Source organism: Sturnus vulgaris, chromosome 6 (genome assembly GCF_052056855.1).
Source record: "Sturnus vulgaris isolate bStuVul1 chromosome 6, bStuVul1.hap1, whole genome shotgun sequence".
Classification (NCBI taxonomy): domain Eukaryota; kingdom Metazoa; phylum Chordata; class Aves; order Passeriformes; family Sturnidae; genus Sturnus; species Sturnus vulgaris.
The window spans coordinates 4165241-4188361 of record NC_142248.1 but is presented as its reverse complement, the minus strand read 5'-3'; the positions used below and the strand labels follow the sequence as shown (position 1 = coordinate 4188361).

Below are 23121 nucleotides of genomic sequence, written 5' to 3'. Positions count from 1 at the left end.
ATGAGACCATTGGGCTGCAAAGGAAAAGCCACTTCAGCTGGCACTGCAATTTGAACACCATTGAGATAGGACAAGCAGTAATGGCTTTAAACTAAAAATGGTAGATCCAGACTAGATATAAAGAAGAAATTTTTCCTTCTGAGGGCATAAAACACTTGAACAGGTTGCTCAGAGAGGTGGTGGTTACCCCATCCCTGGAAACCTTCATGGTCAGGTTAAGACAGGGCTCTGAGCAACCTGGTCTAGTTGAAGATATCCCTGCCACAGCAGGAGGGTTAAAACCAGATAACCTTTAAAGGTTCCTTCTAACCCAAACCATTGTATGATTCCGTGGCAGACAAAGATCTCCACCTTGTATGCAGAAATGCACTGAGGCAAAACTCACCCTGGTGCTCTGCCTTGCACTACAAGGCCCAGCTTCTGTTGAGAAAGTAATTCAAACCTGGAAGTGCAGTAACTCAAATAAGAACAAAAAAGACAGGCTGTGCCAGTATCTGATGAGGAGACCTGGATGTAAACATACCAGGGCTGTGGGAACTGCATCAAGATTCTGATGAGCACTCACTTTCCTGTAAGGACCTGCTAAAAAGCCACAAAGATTTTTATAGTGGTGGTTTCATTTAGCCATGATGTACTTGTAATATTTCACTATGTCCATGAGAAACTCCCCAGCTCCCTTGTAAACAGAGTTGTAACTCAATTCCAACTTTTGTAATTGTATCATACCCATGTAAATTATCCCTGAACGGTTTTATTTGTTTTTGATGTACCAATCTTCAAGTTTTAGAAAAAACTCAAGAGTTTCTTTTAAGTAATGTCACTTTCCTCTCCCTTCCCTTCCTAGTCTCTTGAAAAAAATCAATACAAGAGTCTAATACCTCTTCAAAGAGGAAAATAAATACCAATGGAACTTGACAGATTTCCACTCCACAGAACCTGGTGTCCAACTTCAGCTCTGTGAACAGATCCACAGAGACCAAAAGATAAAAGGCCACAGAAGTTCATCAGAAATTTCCCCATTTCCAGGATAAGCAATTACAAGTCTGATGATCACAGTTTGTATTTGTGGAAATGGCTCAGGCAACTTAGGAAAAAAACTCCAAAAATACTGCAGAGAACCAGCAGAAGAGCTGCAACACTGACCCTTTATATAGGAAAGCACTTCCCAAAGGCAGAAATTCACTACCTAGACAGTGAAGGAAGAACACTATTGCCTGGATTTGTCCTCTCAAAACGCATTTATCCAAGCTGCCTAAACGAGGGGGAAAAGAAGTGAGCTGAGTGTGAGGAAAAGCTCATCTCCCTACTTGGGAGGTGGCAGGGAGCCAGCAGACAGCTCTTATCTCAGTATCTGGAGCACAGCTCAAGACCACATGCTTGGGTCTGTGGTTAGTGACTCACCTGCAATTAAGGTGAAACCTGAAATCACTATGTAAAGATAAATCTCTGGACTTGGTGGATGTAGAGCAGCATCTGCCAGACATCTGCTAACAGCTCAACACAATCCCAAGCATCTCAACAGGGAGCAACACCCCAGCTGTGCTGGGGGATGTTCCCAGCACCTTGTTTGCACAGATGCTCTACAAGGGTGGCTCCTGGAAAATGGAGAAATCAAAACTCAGTTCCCTTCTGCTCAGGGCGAGCCAATTAATAGTAATTTTAAAATATATTAAAACTGAGACCCTCAAAACTTCTGCCCCCTTCCCCCACCCCGGGGAAACACGGAGTAAATTTTGTGGCTTATTCTTCTTATACTTCAAACTTTGCAAGGAGTAAGACTCCCCAAACCACACTACCCCTTTACCCTGAGAGATGCTCCAACCTCTTGCCTCTACTGGCATGCAGATGAGGTCCATGCAAAATTACTGCTAAATGCACCCTGTTGCTGAAAACCAAGTTCTCCAGCTTCCAAAGCAAACTCTTTCCTCAACACGCTCTACTTGCTGAAGTTTTGCCCTCAAAATTTGCGTTGGGTAAGATTCAGGAAAATCTCTCCAGCCTGTTTTGTTCAAACAGCCCCTTGGCTGTGCTGCTGCCTCTGCTCTCTGCAGCTGTTTCCATATCACTCTCAGCTGACAATGAAGTCGTCTACAAAACAGCCTCTTCCAGGGTAAAGGCTCCCTCCAAATTCTAAACAGCCCAAGAATTTGAATAAATAATCCAACTGAAACTCAGCAGCTCAAATTCTGAGGTTTGCTTATTATCATTCTCACTCAAGATCACATGCAAGCTGGATTAAAGAAGAGCCAACTAATTCAAAGTGAGATACAAGCTATCAATACTGTTAAAAAAAACCCTAACACACCTCAATCCAGCACTTTGCTATTGGTATGTACGTGTCATCCAAAGAAGATGCATTAATCACTGAAGAATACTTGCCTAAAAAAAAAAAAAAAAAAAAAAAAAAAAATCAAGTGTTTTTTACTCATTCTCTCAGCTGCAGATCTTGGGAGGCAAGTTGCAACTGCATGTGCAATTAAGTTCCCAAAACACTAACAACTCTGTGCTGGTCCTAAACACAAAACAAAAACCAAAAACAGAGGCTGATGCTCTAAGCATGAAAGATTATAAGCAGTAAGTGGGTCTGCATACCTGGGAGACTGGCAGCATAATGGTTTTAAATTACAGAAGCAGTACTCTGGAAGATGATCAGTGTCTTCTGTGACATGTCCATGCTTTCAGCGAGGTCTTCAAAGCCCCCACACTTGGAATACTGAAGTGGAGCTAATTTACTTAAGCCCCAAAAGCCCATTTGCTTGCTTCTGAACTGGCAGGGACAGCAATGAAACGAGAAACACAAGAAGATCTGCCCTTCCAGGGCCTCGTTTATTAACTGAATATAAAAATAAGATCATTTAAGTGCAGAGGCACAGTAATCTGCTCCGTGGTGAAAAGATACCTTGGGTTAAGCAGTAAACAGAGTTTACAACACCTTGTAAACAGACCTCTTCATAAGCAAGAAGCACACTGAAATATGACACTCCCTGGATTAAAAGTCTCCTGGTGCAACAGTACTCCACACTTCTCATCTGGATATTTGGGAGCACTTCACAAAAGGTGGCAGCATCCTTTTTTTACTCTGTTTTCAGAGGAGCACACGTGAAACAAATGAAACACAACCTGCACTGTAAACAGCTGAAAAGCGCTACAGCATTTTCAGAGGATGGCAACTTACACCTTGTTAGATTTGTTTTGCAATGAATTATAATGGCCAAAGCTACTGTGCATTATGAAAATGTTAAAAATTATTCCTCTCTTTATGATTTTACAGCAACCTGTTGTACAGTTGAATAAAAAAGTATTATTTTTTTTAATACAGTACATGGCATTTCTCCTCAATTGCACTAGAAGTAAATTTGGAAGCACTTTCACTTTGTGTTATAGGCAGATAGAAAGGGAAAACAAGTCAGGCAGACTTTGAATCTCCTTTCCATCTCTTGCAGACTATTTATCCCCACCTCTTCACATCTCTGAGTCCACATACATTCCATTGATCAGGTAATCCACTTGTGTGTAATCTTTCTTCTTGTAACTCTCATAGGCCTGCATGAGGAAAAGTACTATAACAGTTATGAAAAAGAACGTACCAACTAAAAGCACTGCAAGCAGTGAACTTTTATCCACTAAGTACTGAGTCAAGGGCTCAGCAGCCACGAGAAGATACTCATTGTCTGTGTCCTGAGTTTCTGTGAGGCCTGAAGCTGTTGTTTTGGCTGCATCTGTTGGAGCCATGGTTGTTGAGAAGCCATCAGATGTTGACTTCATCCCGTGTTCAGTCGTAGTTGCTACTGCAGAGGCTGTAGTTAAAACCACGGCACCTCGTGTAGAGCCCGGAACAGAAGCTGATTCATTCAGAGATGCTGTGGCTGTATTTGCTTCTGGCTTTAGATGTGGCAAGGTGCTGGTATGCACTGGATTCACAGAGTGAGCAGTCTCCATGGGGATGGGTGTTGTAGCACGTGTGGAAAGGGTGGAAGATGTTCCTGCATCCTGCGGGACGGAGGTGGGCTGTGACGTGGCCAGTGACGTGGCCAGTGACGTGGCCAGTGACGTCAGGTCAGCTCCAGCACTGGTGGAGCTGTCAGGGTGAGGAGCACTGGTGCTGGTGGCACCTGGCCCAGGCTGCTGTGCTTGGGGAGCTGCTTCAGAAGCGACGGTGGAGGGAGCAGAAGTGGGGGACGATACTGGGACAGAGCTGCTATTTCCTGATTTTTGGCTGGTGGTCACCGTCGGGGTGACATGGCTGGAAGTGGGAGCAGAGATGTTACCTTGAGGGTGAGAAAAGGCAGAGGATGACGTGGCTTTAGTAGAGTTGTCAGAATCCCCAGGGGTATTTGAGGCTTTGGCCGTTGTTTCATAAGTGGTAGAGAAAGTTGTATGTGTGATGTTTGCTGTTATGGCAGGGGCAGTGGTGGTATCATTGCTTTCAATTTCTTTTCTCGTACTATTTGTGACATCTCTCTTCTCAACCCCAAGCAAATGCCGCAAATGAATGTTCTGAGTCTGAGCAGTTAAAGAAAAGGTTTTTTCCACACTGTGTTGGTGAATCTGTGCATTCAGCATCCTCTCTGTTTTCTGCAGATGGCTCTGGTGCTGAAACAGGGCTGTTTCCCATTTGCCACTGACAACTTCTTCCAAAAGACAAAACAAATGACTTTTGTAAGAATAAAAAACTCTCAAGCTCAACTCTAACCTCAACCCCCCAACATACAAACCAGAACACATATTCTGCAGTACACACAGTACAAGTGGAATAAATCAGTGCTGAATTCAGCAAGAACATGAAAACTCAAGACCCCCCTGCCTTTATTGCACATAATCCCTTGGAGGTTTTTTGGTTTTTTCTGCCACAGACCTCTAGTATTTGCCCAGCCAGGGAGTTAATTTCACAAAAGGCCAATGAAGAGTAATAAAGAGTAATGAAATGGAGAGCTACAATGCAGAAGCACAGTATCAACGGGAGCAGTCTTACAAATGTCAGTTCCTGAGAAGACTCATGCTTTCAAAGTTACACATCATCAACAAAGCCTTTGTGCCTAGATTCATAATTTTCACTTGTCAAAACTGAGCAGAAATTTTTACTTGCACCTCCATAGATCAGGATAATTTCCTTCACAACTAAGTGAGCCAGATTTATAGTGACATAAATCCTATTTGCTTATCACAAGTCCAATTGTTATATTGCAGAGAAACCTTTGCCAACCAAAAAATACCCAAGTATAAAAAAAAGAATTTGTTCATGGTTCAATGAACTCTTGAAACAAACTTTAGAAGATCGATTTCCCAATTATAAATAAGCTCCATTTTGTAGTTGTGTCACTTTATTAAAACTGAATACCCTGGCACTGGAAAGTCACTATGAGCAATTGCTGCTCTGATTGAAGAAGCAGTCTGTTGACTCTAGAACAAAATCCTGGCAATCTGAGAGAAAAACAATGCCAGGACATTTTCCTTTCTCTGAAAAAAAAGATATAAATACATCTGTTATGCCTTTATTTTCGCTAGGACAGCGTGTGGTGTGCAAATGGCTTGAATGAATGATGTCTTCAACATGGAGACAAACTGGTACTCACTAAGTGTTACAAAAGCTATTCCAAGACACATCATGCACTCAATGCAAGTGCCAGAGTCCCTAGGACAAAGTGAAGCACTTATTCCAGTGAGCTGTACCTACAGAATCACCCCACAGGCATTTCACAACCCATCTTCCTCAGCTGAAAGCCTATCAAGGGTTAAACACGGGCATTTAAAGCAAAAGAATCAGGATCCTGGATTTCCCAGAAGCCTGAAACATGGCTTTACCTGCAAGCAGGTCTTTGATGTCTTGTTCTCCAGCATTCTGGCACACACTCAGCTGGTGACACTGCAGAAGGAGGCAGTGATTCTGGTAGGGCACAGACCAATTACAGTGATGGCTCCCTGGAAAGAGCAGAGAAAATGGATTCCTGCACACAGGATACCAAACACAATGCTTCATGGCTCTAATTAAAGAATTATAGGAAAAAAAAAAAAAGAAAAAACCAAAAAACACAACTAACAAACCCCCAAACCACACAATATCTAGAAGGTCTGGTCTTAAAGGATCCTGACTAAGCCTTAGTGAAAATAACCAAAGGAAGCCAATGAAACCAATATTGCCAATCCAGCCTACCCACTTGTTTGTCTTCTGGTACCAGCAGCACCTGACAACAGCAATTCACTCAGGGACAAACAAAGTGCACTACAGTTAGGACCCATGCAAATTTACCTAGATTCCTTAATGAGGAAAATTGCCATTAATGGTCATTAAAACCAGCATCTTCATTAGTTTCCTAACCATCTGAATGTCAGATATTCATCCACCTGAGCCAAGCACCATCTTCACCACAGCATCACCAGCTTTTTATAGCAGCTACAAGCTTTCTCATCTGGCTAGACAGGATTGGGGCATTCATAAGGACAACTCAAAGACTCTTTCAGAAGTTTTAATTCTTTGTAAAGACATGTGAGAGGTAGTGAAGGCTTCTACCTCAACAAGGTAAAAGCCTTGGTTGGTTGCAGGGCAAAGTGGTTTCTTCTAAGGCAGAAAACACACACAAACACCAGGGAGCAAAGATTACTCGTTCTAGTGCAGCTGTCTACAACAGCACTGCTCGCTTGCAAACATCTGGCAGCAGGGAATAATCATCCTTCAATTCCAGTGACCTAACACTGTTTGCACGCTATCAGTGCACACCAACAGCACATGCTGCTTCTCATGGAAGCTTGAAGGGCCCTGGGAAATTGTTGCTCTGGATTCAATTTAACCAAAGCTGTCAGAAGTTGCTCAGCACCACAGCACTGCACAGAGAAGCTGTAACTGTAAATACCTGCAAGCAACTGGATTTAAAAAAGAAAGTTAAAGGAGCAGCAGAGACCTTCAAGGAGCAGAAAACTCAGCTGGAATTCCATCCAAGGGACAAGAACCTCACCTGAAGCACCCGGGCTCTGACAAGCCTGCCTGCAGTGCTCTTCACTTGTAAGCCTGTTTATTTGCACCACATGGACTCCTCGCCCTTTCAGGACAGAAAACCGGTGTTCACATACAGAGATGGAAATCAGCAGGAAGAACACAGTGGCAGTCCACATCTTCAGGGTTGGCCTTACAGGGAAGCTTCTCTTCCCAGAAGAAATTCTCTCTTATATCAACTTCAGATCCACCACAATATACCTATTAAAAAAAAAAAAAAGAACCATTTATATCCCTATAAGCAGGAATGGAAAATAAAAATGTACAAAAGGCAGGCAAATATCATTACACACCACAAACAAGCAAAGGCTCAGAGGCAGGAGGGGTAAAGACCTTTCCCAACTTCCCAAAAAGGCTCTTTCTTTGGAAAAGGTATTTTGCTCTCCTTCCCTCCTGTGCCAGTGGAGAACAGCTTAAGTCAAAAGCCACGTGTACAACGTCAATCTCAAAGCCCAGAAGCATGTGGCAGCACAGCTATGATGTCTTTTGACTCATTCTGAGACCCTTTAATATTGTGCCTAGGCTCAGCAGAAGGGTTTTCACCAGTTTGAGCACACTGACAATGAGGGGAACTACCCTCCTGGCCCTGCCTTTACACCAAGTCAGTCAAAACCAAATAACCAAGGCTGATTTCTGCTTTGGTTTTCCTGCTCGTTACAAAAACCTCAAAGAAATTTTGATTGAAAACCAGCAAAACTCACTATTTCTGGTCCTCCAAGACATTACACAGACACTGAAGAATATTCACACCCACAGTGAGCCTTCATTTCCCCACATAAAACAACAGATAATGTCTTTCCTTCATTATTAATGCACACATGTGACTTTGACCCAATGGAGGGGCTTTCATCACTGAAGACACTGAAACAGCTCCCACTGACATTAGAGCAGATTTGTAGCTTCTATCTGGATTTATCCTCTTTAGTAGCTTCTATCTGGATTTACCCTCTTGGTTCTGAGGTTTTTGGAGCTTTGTACAAGCTTCCAAACAGTTCAGTCTGTACCAGACCCATTGTAAGCCTCTTCCCGAAGTAATTTTTAAGGGCAATCCTCTTCCTCATCACTAAAGCAAGCTTTAGTCACCATCCTGAAGTCATGAAGAGAAATGTGACAGCCTTCAGAGAGTGTTGAGATTCAGCTTTGTGTGCCATCTCCGAGATGGATGTGATGACTGCAAAGGCAGTTCACAACACAGAATGAGCAGCATGTGTGAATGGTATAAATACCACAGGGAAGAACATCTAACAGCACTCAGTAATGTGCATGAGACCCTAATTTAGCCATCCAGGCTAGAAACCTCAGCTTCAACCATGAGAACTCCAGTTTCAACCATGCTTGTGAATTTAAGAATTTAAGACCTATTTCTCATCCAAATAATGTTTGCTAGTTGTGACTCAGATTGCAATATTTTGATGCTTTGTACCATAAAACTTTTGTTCCCAATTTTTCCTTCTGCTATATCCTAAAGCCCTGAACAGGGCAACAGAGTTTCAGCTTCAAAACCACCCTATTTGAAAAGGGGTGAAAAATAAACAGCTTCCCCAAACTTCTCAGAAGACACACAATATACAGGTCCACACTGGACTTGATACTAAAATGCAGTGCATCAAATTCAACTTTCCTAGTCAACCTTCAAGTTCCCTGAGGAACTCAGAATCTCCTTCCTAATAGGAAATAAAACCGAGAGTACAATGGAACTAATAAAGGGGCCTGACAGCTTAGGCCTAATCGGGCAGAAATCATGGCAGAGACAGACACAGATAAATGTTCCCTGGGCAAGAAGTGGCCAAGAAACACATTGTGAAACTTTGTGATAAGATAATGTTACCTGGTGATGTGATGTCATGACGAATGTGGAACCAATGGGAAATTGTTGCCAAAACCAGAACCTTATGTAAGTTTTGTACAAGTAAAACCCTATATAAACACCTTGTATACTCAATAAAATTGGCTTCTGATCCAAACTCAGACGTCCCCCCTCTCTCCATCACTGATACCTTCCTGCCTATTTATTCTAGTAAAAAGAGCTATTTTACCTGTTGAAAATAGATGGAGCATTTTTAGATTTGCTCTCCCAGAGAGACGGGAAGCCCAGCATGACTGTGGGGCCCTTGCACTGCTGCCCTCAGCTCATGCACCCCTCTGCAGCTTTCCCCCTGCAGCAAGTGTGCACAGCATCACACCCATGTTGTGTGAGCAAGTTTCCCAGTGCACCCACCAGTTCAAGCCTGCATCATCTCACCTGGAAGCTGGAAATATTTCTAAATCTGACCTGATAACAGAAGTCCTGGCAGGGAAAGGCAGCTCAGCAGCCCCATCTATGTAGCAGTGACTGTGCCTGGTGGCCAGCACCAGCCCTGCCAGGGCCTCTGTGCCATGACACACTGAGCAAGCACAGCACAGCCTGACTTTGCTCTTTATCTATTCACTTCTTCTTCCAAGTGCACCTTAGCAAAGTGGAAAGAATCAGGGCAGGAGAGGAGATGACCTGTGCAATACCAGCACTCTTACTGTCATTCTTCACAAATGCTGTAGATTAAACATTGAAAGCTGCAGTTGATAACACTGGGAGCAAGGGAAAACATTAAATATTCTGCCCACAAGAGATTTTCCTAGAGCAGACAGCAAAGACTTCCTTTAAACCCCAAATCCTTCAACTTAAAGCAGGTGAATTGGATTCCCTCAAAGACACTACCTCACCTCAGAGCACTGTTTAGCAATCTGCACTCCCACCACATGGTGCCAAAGTAAGTGCACTTTTTGAAAAGTTCACAGGTCACAGGCAGAGACTCAGAAAGCAGTACTTAACCCACAGAAAGGAAAAAAAACCTCATTAATGTATTTCACATTTTAAAGAGTGCAGCTTATGTCCCTTTTCAAGGTTCAGGGTTTATAAGAAGTATTATTTTACAACCTAAGAAGTGACCCTGAGAATTAATTTCCCGTGCAGTAATGTATGTATACACTGTTTTAAATAAACTATAAAGGAATAAAAGCAATGAATACAAACACTAAATATTTATTATAGGAGGTTTTTTCATACCTTTAGTAATTTTACAATTATAATAACCACCCTCAAAGAATAAACATCTTGCATTGCATTTTGAAACTGCAGATGTAACAGCATTATAGGTATAAATAAATACTACTATTATTATCATTAAAATCTCAGTTTTAGGACAAAAAATATTAATATTAATCTCAACCAACTCAAGAACTACATATATTTGCAAGATCAAATGATCACCCCAGGAGCTAGAAGCTGTTGCATTAGCATGCATCCCCTATGCAAAGAGATGTTTTCTACCCCAACCACAGCAATTCACAGAAGTCCTTCCCACCATGGCTGACTTGGGCTCCACTTGACTGCAACAACTGTAGAGCAAAACAAAACCCCAGAAAATGACTCTCACTTCTTCCCAAGTATCTGGCAGCCTTTCTGGATTAGGCCAGCATTGGTTTAGGGGACATGCCAAGCTCATGCACAAGAGATTTGTCCCTCTCACTAAACATGAGTCTCCTCAGGGGCCAACTGGCAATACTCCCCATGGGCACTCAATACAGGACAACAAGCTTAAAACACTTCTCAATGTCCTTTGGCCAATTACAGAAATCCCTTTGCAGCCTGCAGAGTGATGTGTGAAGCAGACAAACACAATGCTCAGCCTGTCAGTGGATCAGACAAGCAGCTCCTTTCCAAGACCAGTGAGAGCATAAGCAGCTGCAGCCATACCTTAATGCAGTGCAGATGAGGCTTGGGATGCTGTACTACACACCAGAAACTCCAGCTAGAGGGGTGTTTTTATGGCTTCTTCCACCTCAGCCAATTCCATTCATCCAGAACAGGAGCTACAATTACCTGCAGATCACTTTTCCCAACTTCACAACTGCCCTCTATTATCACAAGCAATAAGCTGTATTTCTGACTTCCTGGCACACTTCTAGCCAGTCTCACATGGCTCCATCTGTACTCAGAGACCCCTCTGAGCATCCACCCCCTCTCCTACATCCCAGAACAACACTAAACCTCCTTGTCCAAACCATGTTGATCCCTGCCTGGACAACACAGTCCAAGAGACTAATGCTACTGCTCCCCTCAGAAGTAATTTTGAGAAATTGGGGCAAAATTCACTCCTCAAGTACTACCTTCTCCACCTATAGAATATCCCCAAGAAAATTCAAAGCCAAACCAAAGCAAAACCAAACCACAAAAGACAGCAAGAAATAAAATCTGGAAAAAGACTACACTGAAAAATACAAAGTTCACTTTTGTTATCTGTGGCTGTAAATCAGCAGGGAACAAGCACGCTGGCAAACCAGAATAGCTTTGAGTCAACAACTGGATGACTGATGACTTTGCAGTGTACACACATATCCAGAGGGCACTGGCTGCTGGGTTTCTGAAGAGTTCCTCTCTTCTTGCTGATCTCACAGTGCCTAAGCCAAGGAATTTATACAGATTAAAAACAAAACAAATCCTTATTTCAAAGAACAATGATTGGGATGATGTTGCAAGAGCAGAGAGAAGGCCCTTGGAATATAAATCCCTTGCCTCCATGCCCCCCAGCAGCCTCAGCTGCTCTCGGTTAAGCTGCTGCAAGGTGCAAGCAGTGACTGCACCAGGATGAAGAGAGATACAGAACTAGACCAAAAAACACAAAAAGAAGGAATGTGGGTGTTAGAGATCACAGGTACAAAGTGTGCAAAGCAAATCATTTAGGGCAACACATGCTCCTTTGAGCTGTCAGTGAAGAGCCAGCAGACACTGCCTCAAAATTCCCTCACAAGTGTGCATGGACTAGGTATGAAATAGAGTTACAAAGAAATATTCTGTCTTCAGTGCAACAACAAAGCAGGGAAAACAGGGGTGGAATGCCTTTGCAGACAATGCTACTCTCTCCCATCAAACTGAGAAGCATAAGGCCTGTTTCCCACTTGCATTTGCTGCTAAACACTTGACGTGTTGTCAGCTCTCTAAACAAGTGCAACCTTTCTCTCTTTAGAAATACAGAATTAAACCAGATTTTGCTAAGGCAAGACAAGCACATCTCATTCTGTAAATCGAGGCAAGAACACAGGGAATCTGCATTGCACTGCAATCCTCAGATGCATTTTATTTCCCAAGCTTCTCTCCAAGACTGAAGATGCACGTGTAGATAGGTTTGGAGACAGAAGGGGCAACACCAAGGCACATGAGGCTGACCCAATGCCAGCTGAGCATGACCAGATGAAGTAACATGAAGTTATATTCTCTGAACAGCAGCTTTAAAGCCATTAAGTTCCTCTCTGGCTCCCCAAAAAATTTACTGACAATCTGCAAAGCTGTTTCTACCAGCTTTACCCATCTCCATCTCATGCCTACTTGGCTCCTCTCTCAGGGCACAGGGCAGACAGCTTGTACAGCTGAGGACAATCCACATTGCCACCATTGAGGCTTCATGGCCATCACACTTTGCCTCTGAAGAAATAAATGTTAAAGCCTAAAACTCCCAAACCAGCACCACCCATCCATCATCCTTTCTCCCCCATATTAGTGCCATGTGCTGCCGTTCTGATGCTGAGAAGTACTACTCAGCAAAACATTTTCCCTGTGAAAAATGATCAGACTGCTATTTGATTTATGAAAATGTGCCTTGTTTTGAAATATCTGAAACAATCTAGTTTTAATATAAAGAAAAGCAAGCTGCCAAAGGCTAACTGCACAAAGCTGTGACTGAACAATAAATCTGTCAACAAAAAATACCTTTAAGCAATAAAAATGTGTACTATGGCTCAGCTGCAACCTTCCCATGTCTGGTGTGCACCCGAAGCAGATAGATAGAAATTTTCAGACGTGTTGTTGTCTCATGGGAACTGGAGATCATATGCAGGGCATTTCACACCATGTGTTTCAAATTAACCAGCTTTCAACAAGACCCTCAAAGGAACCATCCCAGTGGGCTCCCACATGAATTCTGCAGCCCTTGAACTAACACAGAGCAAAGTTCATGGAGAAGGGGAAGAGGCCAACTCCCAGTGCTGGTTTGTCTAAGTGCCTGCAGAAGCAGGTACTCTGCAGTGCAGGTGCTTTGTGCTTGCTGAGCTAGCATTGCAAGCTAGAACCAGCACAGTCCACATGTGAAATAAACAGAAATAAACTGTGCCTGAGGTGCTGTTGAATCCAAAACTGACAAGAGTGGAGCTAACAGAGACTTAGCAAGCAGCAACTTGAGCCTGAAGGTATGAATAACCAAGTATTACTTCTGGAGCAAGTGCCAGTGTGTTCAAGTCTGGTCACTCACCCACCTCCTGCCTTGCAGAATTTTACCACAGTCAGCAAATTCCTGGCAATCCAGATCAATTCAAGTTTCATTGAAATGCTCTATTCCACTCCAGATATTTCCAAGCAATCATTATGCTCCTCCAAAGGTAGCTGAAATATTAATTTTAGGCCCATGGAAACATGGCACATACCTCCATCCACAACACAAGGTTCTGCAACTTTGCTCAGGAATTTAAGCCTGTGCATGGTTTTCAGCAGGGTTACACACAGCAAAAGTGGCACCTTATGTTACAAAAGCATCAAGAAAACTGTGGGAGCTCAGAAACTCAGGAAAAGTTCAGAGAGCCTGGAAACAGCCAAAACATGACCCCAGTGCAATGACTGAAAGGGAATGTCTGCTCAGCCCTAAAATAACTGGAAGAAAGGGAAACATTTTTGGCTATTTCTCCTTTCTTCGACAATGTAAGATCTTTGTGGACATCCTGAAATATGGAAAATAAACACAAATTTTAAAAATAATTAAACATATGTGGCTCCACCCCCAGTTATGCTCACAAGCAAAACAACGTGAAGGCTCCTAGATTATAGGAAGTTTCCTCTATTTAAGCAAATAACTCAGATTAAAAAACAAAAGTAGTTGTATATGGAAGATCTCCCAGGTGAGATGCAGCAAAAAGACACTCCAGCTTATCTCGATGCAATATGACACTGGGGAGGTTTCCACCATACATTTATTAGGACAAAGAAGAGATTCTTCCTAAAGTCTCCAAGCCAGGAATATATTTATAGCAATACCAAATAAAGTTTGTTGGCACATGCATCCCTGCTTTGTGATTTTGACAGCTTGAAAGGTGTAGAAATCACAGGGCAGGGTGGGTGGGAAAGCTTAGCCAAATCTATTTTTTTTCCAAACAAAGAAGCAAATGCTGTAACAGCTCTCCTCATCCTCGCTGGTCTTATCCTATGGCAGATTCTTCTAAGCCAGCAAGTCTTCAGGTCATGCACCAAGCTGAATTTAAACCCACTTATCATCAGAAGCTAGAGGGAAAAACATCCTTCCCTCTCCTTACTCTCACGGGCTGCCAAGGCAGCATCTACAGAAGTGCTTCAGCCCAGCTCCTGGTCTCATCTCCTACACACCAACAGGGCAGCAGCTGTGCTCTCCTACCTAAGGTTCCCTCTTTTCCATTTCACATTAACTCTTTATTACACTTTTGAGTACTGATACTCAAAAACTGACTAATAAACCAAAGTAAAATAGGCTTGGTTTGAGCTCCTCGAAGCTCTTCCAGTACCACAGAACCCCTCATTGATGGAAGGGGGACTGCACAGGCAGCAGCAGGTTCTTCTGAACCTTTCTCAGCCCCATTTAGGATGCCTGTCTGTTGCTGAAGTGGCTAACAAGAACTCCAAAATTGTTCCAGGGGGTCACCTGAATGTCATGGGCATCTACAGAAAGTCAGCAGAGCAGCTCACCAAGAGAGATTAAACTAGCACTAACATCACTTTAACTTGTACCAAAGGCACAAATGTGAAAAGTGTCCTGTGTTTGACTGGACAGATGGGGGCACAAATGCAAATATTTTCAGAAGCCATCCCAGATATCATCTTAAATTTTTGTTCAGCAGTACAGCAGCAAACAAAAACCCCTAAAGTTGAAACCTCTCTCTCGAATTTTAACACCTGAACATGTAACAAAACCAAAAGAGTATTCTTACTCCTCCAGAAGCAGCAGGAAGACTGAACCTATTAGAAATTTCTGGCTACTGGTTTTATTCCAAAGAAGCTCCAATCCTGTAATGAGGGGAACAGTGAACTAGAAAAGCCAAACTATCAAGACCCTGGTTCAAAGATGAGCTTACCATACACTAATTATCTAGGCCAAGAGCTCCCCTGAGAGAGGTTGTCCAAGCTTGAACAACAAAAATAAGGACAAACATGTGAAAACCACACTACAAGCAGTAAAATAACTCTTACTGCTTGCTTTTGACTGGTGTTCTGAAGACTTCAGCTCCAGTGTGTTCCACTACAAACCTGTCCAGCATCATCAGATCAGCACAATACCATTACAGGTCAGGAATCAACAGGTGGAACAGACTGTGACTGAATGAAATCAGATACAAAACAAAAGATGTGCCAAGAATTAAATAATTCACACTTCAATTAACATGCACTTCTACCTATCAAACAACACCTTTTGTTTCAAATTGCTTGCTGCCAGAGACTCTGCAAGACTGGAATGAGAAATGGTATAAATGCACAAGGTGAAGTAGCCCCAGTGCTGCTTCCCTCAAAAGCTGCAGTTTGTAGTAAATCAAGAACTGTCCTATAAGCAGCACAGTCATCCCTACAATATGTCAAGAATCTCAGAGTGACACAATGCATTTTTGGCATCACAACTGTCAACTACTGAGAAGGGGTTTGCTTCTTAAAATCATCCAGAAACTTGAAAGTTTCCTAAGGAGATCAGAGAAAACTCCAGATAGCAGTAGGTCAGAGGATCAGAAGTCTTCTCTTCAGGTTCCTTCTCTATTTTGGGCAGTTTAGAACCAGCATCTTCTCAGGATGTAATGGAGAAGGGCACTTGCACTTCAATTGCCTGGCATTATATCGTGAGGTAAATCTGCCCAAGCTGACAATGGAGAAGAAAAACTGCAGTGAGGATCATGTGTTGAGGATTTTGGGGTTAGTTTTGGGTCTATACGCCTTTTTTTTTTCTCTGACAGCCATCTGAAGAGGATCTTGCTTAACAAACCCTCTAGCACCTACAGGCCAAGATAAACTCTCTACCTATGTTTGATTTTGTAGATGTTAATATGCATCTGCAATCTCTAATCATTTAAACTGCATGCCCACCATTTCAGTCTTTGCTTTTTAAAGCACTTCCCTCCAGCAGTAACATTCCTGGAGATGAGAGAAAAATACTGAAATAAATTTGTCCACGTATTTTATTTACAAATTCTCTCCTTCACCCAGACATCTTTTTTGCAGATGAATCTCTGTATGAATTCTCGTGTTACAGCTCTATGTTCACTGGATGGCATTCACTGTATCTTGCTAAGAAGCAACTGTAAATGTGAATGCCTGAGTCAGCTGTTTATCACAATTTTGGAGCATGTATTTTAACTCCAGAAGGGACCTCTGCAGGTGTTATCTTACTGATTTACTGCAAACAAATTTGTCCCAAGCCATGCAATAAGTTAAGAGCTCCTTCAGTAGAGGGGTTTGTTTCCAGTCTGCTCCCAGGGGACAGGCTGCCTACTCCATAGTTTGCATTACATCTGTTTCCACTTTCAGAGGGGTCAAAGACCAAGTGCAGAACATACCACCCAGAATGAACTGCTTACTAATATTGCCAAAACCTGTAGAATAAAAGGCAGCCAAAATCCCCCAACTCATCAGCATTTTCTGTTCATGTTTTATTTTTAAACTCTTTCATTCAGATATTCTTTAAGAGAATGGATCAACAGCACTGGAAACACACTTCTGCTACAGCTGTTAATTCACATATTTCACATTTCATTGCATCAACATATATCCAGCACACATGACAAGATTTTCAGAGCCTGGAAATCCTTTCTCCCTTTGCAAAGGACAGAAGAGCAACAAACAGGAATCCACAAATACATGAGATTCAGTCAAAAGCTATTTGCTAAATAGCAAACAAACACAACTTCCTGCTTTTGCTTACCAAGTCAGCTGGTAACAAAAGCCATCTGCATTAGAGCTCAGACCAGGCCACATGCTTCTCAAACTCAAGCAAGTGTCCCTAAAGAACATTATCAGCTGCTTCCACATCAGCATATCTGTTTTAGACAGTAATTCTTCAAACACACAAAGCCCATGTTTAACTTGATATGTGAGAACAGGTCTAGCAGAACCTGTGGAACCTGTGACCTGCAGAAAATTGAGCTGTGTAGCCACTGGCAGGCTCATGGCATTGCATTCCCTTGCTGGCTCCACCACCCAAAAGGTGCCCATTGGAGTCAGGGACACCCCAGGCACTGTCAGTGATGCATTCCAGCCACCTCAGAGATGGCCAGAACACATGGGTCCTGCCATTTCCACAATGAAAATATAAACTGCTGGCAATCCCTTAAACATCATGGATGAAGACATAAATTTATGTCTTAGCAATACATGCTTGCAGCCCAGAAACCCTGGCCAGTAGATCAGGGGAGGAAATTTTGCCTCTCTACTCTGCTCTGGTGAGATCCCACCTGGAATGCTGTGTCCAGCACCTCTCCTATGAACACAGGCTCAGAGAGTTGGGGTTGTTGAGGCTGGAGAAGAAAAGACTCTGGAGATACCTCATTGTGGTCTTTCAGTACTAAAAGGGGGGCATATAAAAAAGAGGCAGATGGACATTTTACAGGAGGAGACAGTGACAGGACAAGCAGAGATTTAGATTAGATGCCACGATTAAGTTCTTCACTGTGAGGGTAGTGAGGCATTGGCACAAGTTGCTCAGAAGTTGTAGATATCCCTTCCCTGAAAGTGTTCAAGGCCAGGTTGGGAGGAGCCCTGAGCAACCTGGTCATCTCTGCCCATGGCAGGGGGGTTTGGAACTAGATGATATTTAAGCCTAACCCTGCCAAGCCTAATCCTTTTACAATGGGAATAAATGTTCTTTGCTTGCACATAGAGAATTTCAAGATATCACTGGGCATTTCTCACCTGTCAGAATTCCTCATCCTTAAACCCCTTAGTAAGACAATCTCTGTTTATCTTATGGAAAAAAAAAATACCCAGAAAGCTTTTTTCCCCACCAAGTTCTCCTTTTTAAATTAAATACAAGAGTATCAATCTAGGTGCTACTGCCAACAAGACAAGACACTGATGATGTAAAGTTTCATCAAAAGGATTGATAGTATAGAGTTTTGCTGACACAACAACACCAGCCCAACCTTTGTAATATGGGTTAGTCCATAGCACAACAGGGCATCATTTCAAAAGAGCAGAGGCAAGGTAGATCAACCATCCCTTATCTCACAGGGTGGGAAAAGGGGTGTGAAAAGACTGAGTCATTTGTGCATAGCTATAGGAGGAACAGGCCAGAGCTGGAAGTGAGAATGAAAATCAAGTCTCTGGAAATCCAGCTTAGTACACAGCTACAGGACAGTCAGCTTTTCCTATGAAAGCACATGCACAGTGTCATCAGGGGCATCTCAGGAATGCCCAGAAACACCTGCTGTGGGATTTGTCTTTTCAGGTGGAGAGAGGGAAGAGGAGTGTTCCTATAACATAAATTACAAACAAATCAAATTCCTGTACCAATATTGATATTCAGGGCATGATGTACACTGAGAAATGTGGAAGTAAAGAGGCAACACAAATGCATGAAGCAGCCTCCTCTCCAGTTAATGGTTGCTTAATCTCAGACCCCAAATATTTCCCTTCAACCAATTTGCATCTAGACCACTTCTACCTTTATTTCCTGTTCTTCCTGGTTGGTGAACAGAGATGAATTTTGCCCTCCCCCATCTGGACATGCTCAGTTCCTGCTGACTTCTACAGAGTTTCTCTCTACTAATTGGTTTGTTTTACAGCAGTTTCAAATCTATCCAGGGAGACCAAAAGCAAAAATAATGATTTTGAGTGCAGAAACTTACCATGCAAACACTTGTAACTGTTTTCTCGCTGTCAGGAATTATTGTGCCTTTAGGGAAAGCAAAAGCCAATAAAAGCCTGGGTACAGTAGGACTACAGCTGAAAGCATAGGGAAAAAAAAAGTGTAAAATGTTATTGTATGCAATCAGAGAGACATTTCTGTGAGACTGTCAAAGCATTTTCTTAAAGAGGTGGAAGAGTGGAAAGGCTTATCCTGCTTTCTTAACAGAGAAGCCAAACAAAAAAAAAAAAGATAGAAGAAGACTCAGCAAAAGAACATGCTTAATCCTATTAAAATTAATGAGATTTCATCCTGGTCTCCACACACTAGCTGTAGTAGGAGTTTAACTTAAGTAGATTTAAAACCAGATTTAGTTAAAGTGCTGCAAAGTCTCCTCAAGCCAAACAAATATAAATCCAACACAAACATACATGTAAAATTCAACAAATTTTATGAGCCACCCTCCTTCGTCCCTTTTCTTTAAATTTAAACAAATCTGAAACCAGAACACCGGGACACATGAGAAATATATACTGACATGTTGTGCTGGACTATTGCATAAGTAGTTCTCCAGGCTTGGCACTGAGTCAGCTGGAGCCAGGGAAGGCAATCCCAACGCCCTCCTGGACAGTCATTGTTAGCAGAAGCAGTAAAGGGAACTTGCTGAATGTCTCAATAAGTTAATAAAAACACTCTTGTACACAGACCACCCCTCCTTCCCTCTCTGTGTACTTAGGGAATAACAGAGGTAGCTATGGGGGCTTGCACACCCCACGGCCACATGTGCAGAACACAATTTAGTTGTCCTTTAGGGGACACAGCCCAGCTGAGTGTCCCCAAGCAAAGGTGCCAGGAGCTGTGGTGATGCACAGAGATAATCCAGGCACACCCCTGCAACCCACACTGTCAGCACAGGCTGAGCTTCCTGCTTGAATGGGTCACCAGCTGGTACCTCAAGCAGGTGCAGGATGTACAAATGGACTGTGGGTCCTGCCACCCTGGGGGACAGTCCAGCTGGCTGAAAATAAACAAGTACCCATATCCCTGGCTCTCTGCCTCCTGATTTCCTTTCTTCACAGCACATCGTCCTGCAAGAAAACAACCAACCAAACACAAACCTAGAGTGCCTTCCAAACAGTTAACAAGCTATGTGAAACAGGAGGAAAGGATGTGATGAAGAATCCAGACACTGTCACTCCAGAGACCTCACATTCTGGAAAGAGTGTTTAAAGACCTGCCTTCCCACCACAGCAATGCCACCACTGGAGACAGTCCCATCCAGTCTGACAGCACCACACAGCACCACCTTGGTGCCAGTGCAGCAGCACTGAAACCCAAGAGCTGTGTCCAGAACAGCAAAGAAAAATAAAGCCAGCAAAGGAAATGGAAGACTGTCAGACATTTTGGCAACTATGGTGATGGACATTCAAAACTGCCCTGAGGGAACCTCATTCCAGTGAAATCACAAGGACAGCAAAGCAGAGCCCTCAGCTAAATGCAAGGTTTTCACCTACAGAACGAAAGCAGACAGCAAGCCAGACAGCAAAAACAGCAACCAAGTGCTACTTTCCTTCAAGAAGGGGGTCTCCATACCATGGTGGAGATAAGCTGTCCTTTCCTGCATGAAATGCTGCACCACAAACACCCTGAGCACCTTACCTGCATGGGGACTCTCTTGGATTGCCAGCAGTCAAAATCTGGAGAAGTTGTGAATGCAAAATGCACAACCAGGTGCCTGCACTAATTTCCAGCATTGTCACAGTCCTGCAGTGCCAGAAGCATCCTCAGACCCCAGCTGCCAATTCACAACTCCTTCACTAACTCCCCCCAGTCTAAGCTGTAGGAAGGGAACCAGAAATGACTGGAGGAATGAACACATCAAATGCTTGCTACCCATCAAGCAAGAGGAAGTTCAATAGTAGTTTATTTCACAGGAATTCTTGGCTTTGCTATCAACTAAGTCAAGAGCCCTCTGGGAGCCCTTTCCAGACCCAGACAGGCTGGGTATCATTGACATGTGGGGTATGACAAAGAATTACACCTGCACAACAGGCTGGAAGCTGGGAAGGGAACCAACCTTGTTGAGCCAGAGCACACAGTGTCAGATGGCATCCAGCAACAGCACACACAGCAGGGATACTGCCCTCCCAGCCCTTTTAAGGGCAGGAGGAAAAAAAAAAAAAAAAGCCATCAAGATCATGTTGTCTGGCTCTGGTTCAGCACAGCCCATGGAGTTCCATCCAACAATTACCTTCCCACTCTTGTCCAACACAGTATCTCATGTACCTCACAAATGAACTTTGAACCAGCTGTGTACTTAGGTTCAGGCACCTCCTTCAAAAAAGCATCCCATGCCAATTGAAAGAAGGACAAATGGCCAGCTGGTGTGGGTTGTCATTGCTCTGCAATGCACAGCAGCTGGGGAACTGTCTGCAAGTGCTGGTGAATTGACTGCTTTTTCCTCCAGCTTTCCCATGCCTAAACATCTCCATTCCTTAATGTCCCTGCAATATTTTCCCTTGAAAATTTAGCCAGTAACATACAAGTGAAAAGTCTTCTAGTACATTTCCTGTAATTCAGGGTATGCATCCACACATTTTAAATACATCACCAGGTCTTCAGCATTGAAGTTTGTCATCAACAAAGCTTGAAATTTGCAAATTACGCCTATAGCCTTCAAAAAGCCTGTGCCAGGAGACTTCCCTCAGAAGGCAGAGGCTTCAGGTTGTAAGCATGTGCCAATAAGAATTTCAATAATAGATAACCAGATGCAAAGTCTGTTTCCTGGCAGATGGGTTTATAAATCCAGCAGGGAATTTGCAATTAAAACCAAAAAATAAAGATGTCCTCACCAACACGTTAAGAGGCATGTAGCCTGGAATTTCTCCCAAAAAAGTACTAAAATAATACATCTGTGTATATATGTATTATATACACATAAAAGCCAGAACCAAGCAGCAAACACTCACGGTACATGCACAAATCTACTACGGACAAGAAAGCAAATAAAAATTGATGGATTCCTTCTAAAGTATCCATTGTCACATAATGGACTGCATCAACATACATAGAAGCGATTGATTATGGTAGATAGATTAGATGAATGCAAAAATACATGCACTTTTGAGACAAACATTGCATCAACCTGCATCCTATAGCCTAGTTTTCAAAGCTACTATTCAGTCACAAACCCCCTGAGGACTAAAGGGCACCAAATGCTCATTATCAGCAAGTTTCCATTGCTCATCAAAACTGCACTGCAATCTATCTTAAGGTGGGGAGGATTTCTTGTGTTTGTGCCTCCAGTAAGCAGTCAGATAACTCACTTTATCAGGAAACGGCAATGGTGTTGCATGACCAAGTCTGGCAGGGATTCAGTCTGCTAACATGTAGGACATCAAGGCTCATTACTTGACACGATCCTGCAACAGCAGTTTTCTTTGCCAATCCTAGAAAACAAAGTTTGGGAGACAGAGGGAAAAGTTAGAGGATTTGTTGAATCCACCAGACGAAGATGCACTGCAATAGGATATCCCCATGGAATGACAGCTTGGCCAAAGGACGGTGTTTATTCTTCCTGCCACTTCCTGCACTCCAGCTGACACCTTGCTCATTGCCCAGGGTACACCTAAACCTTCTGAAAACCTTTACTTAAGGCAGGATAAACGGAAAAATATTTCAGTGCGATACCACGGGATGCCACTTACCAGCGTAACCTCACTTGCACGCACTCAACATTATTTATTCGGAGGCACGATATATTTACATATCAGCGACGCCGTGCCTGCGGGCGGCGACTCCTACGGACACCGGATCTTTGAGGTGCCCCATAGGGCCTAAAAATGTTCCGCTCCGGCCGCCAGTTACTTGCTGAGTCAATCGCCTCCTCCCCGCAATGAAACCCAGTTGTCCCCGCCGCCGCCTCCCCTCTCACAAAACCATCTACGAGCGTTCCCAGAGCGCAGGGGAGCGGAGCCGCCGCTCCCTCCGCCGCTGCCGCAACTGACTGCAACATTTACTCGCAACTCGTGCCACAAATTACTCGCAACTTCAGTGGCGGTTCACGGGAACGGCTGCTCACGGGCCGCGGCTCCTGGTCCGCAGCGGATCCCGGTCCGCCGCACCCGCCCGGGCTCCGCGCCCCCCGGCGACCCCGGCCGCTCGCCCGCGCTCCCTCAGGCCCAGCACGAGTCACCGCCCGCCCGCAACTCACGACGTGGCGGAGCCCGTGGGAGGACGCGGCCCCGGGGCCGGAGAGGC

At 43.5% G+C, this 23121-nt stretch overlaps 1 protein-coding gene across 3 annotated transcripts; it reads right to left on the bottom strand.

Annotated features, from left to right (window-relative positions):
• Positions 1-2800: 2800 nt before the first annotated feature.
• On the bottom strand, positions 2801-22753 carry C6H11orf24 (chromosome 6 C11orf24 homolog). Of its 3 annotated transcripts, none has more exons than XM_014873623.2 (5): positions 22188-22753; positions 18863-18959; positions 6951-7189; positions 5803-5919; positions 2801-4628 (listed from the first exon to the last, which is right to left on the bottom strand). In XM_014873623.2, the coding sequence occupies exons 3-5, from the start codon at positions 7105-7107 to the stop codon at positions 3463-3465; spliced, it is 1440 nt and encodes a 479-aa protein (XP_014729109.2). In that variant the 5' UTR covers positions 7108-7189; positions 18863-18959; positions 22188-22753; the 3' UTR covers positions 2801-3462. The 3 variants fall into 3 exon arrangements, with proteins under 3 accessions (XP_014729109.2, XP_014729104.2, XP_014729105.2); XM_014873618.2 differs by having other exon boundaries at positions 2801-4631; positions 22188-22750; XM_014873619.2 differs by lacking the exon at positions 18863-18959 and having other exon boundaries at positions 2801-4631; positions 22188-22750.
• Positions 22754-23121: the final 368 nt, after the last annotated feature.

Excerpts from the sequence above, each read along its gene's own strand:
- C6H11orf24 (XM_014873618.2), bottom strand. The coding sequence starts at position 7,107 with ATGTGGACTGCCACTGTGTTCTTCCTGCTGATTTCCATCTCTGTATGT. Across the intron at positions 5,920-6,950 it reads TCAGAGCCCGGGTGCTTCAG|GGAGCCATCACTGTAATTGG; the intron begins GTGAGGTTCTTG and ends TGCTCTTTCCAG. Across the intron at positions 4,632-5,802 it reads CATCAAAGACCTGCTTGCAG|AAGTTGTCAGTGGCAAATGG; the intron begins GTAAAGCCATGT and ends GTCTTTTGGAAG.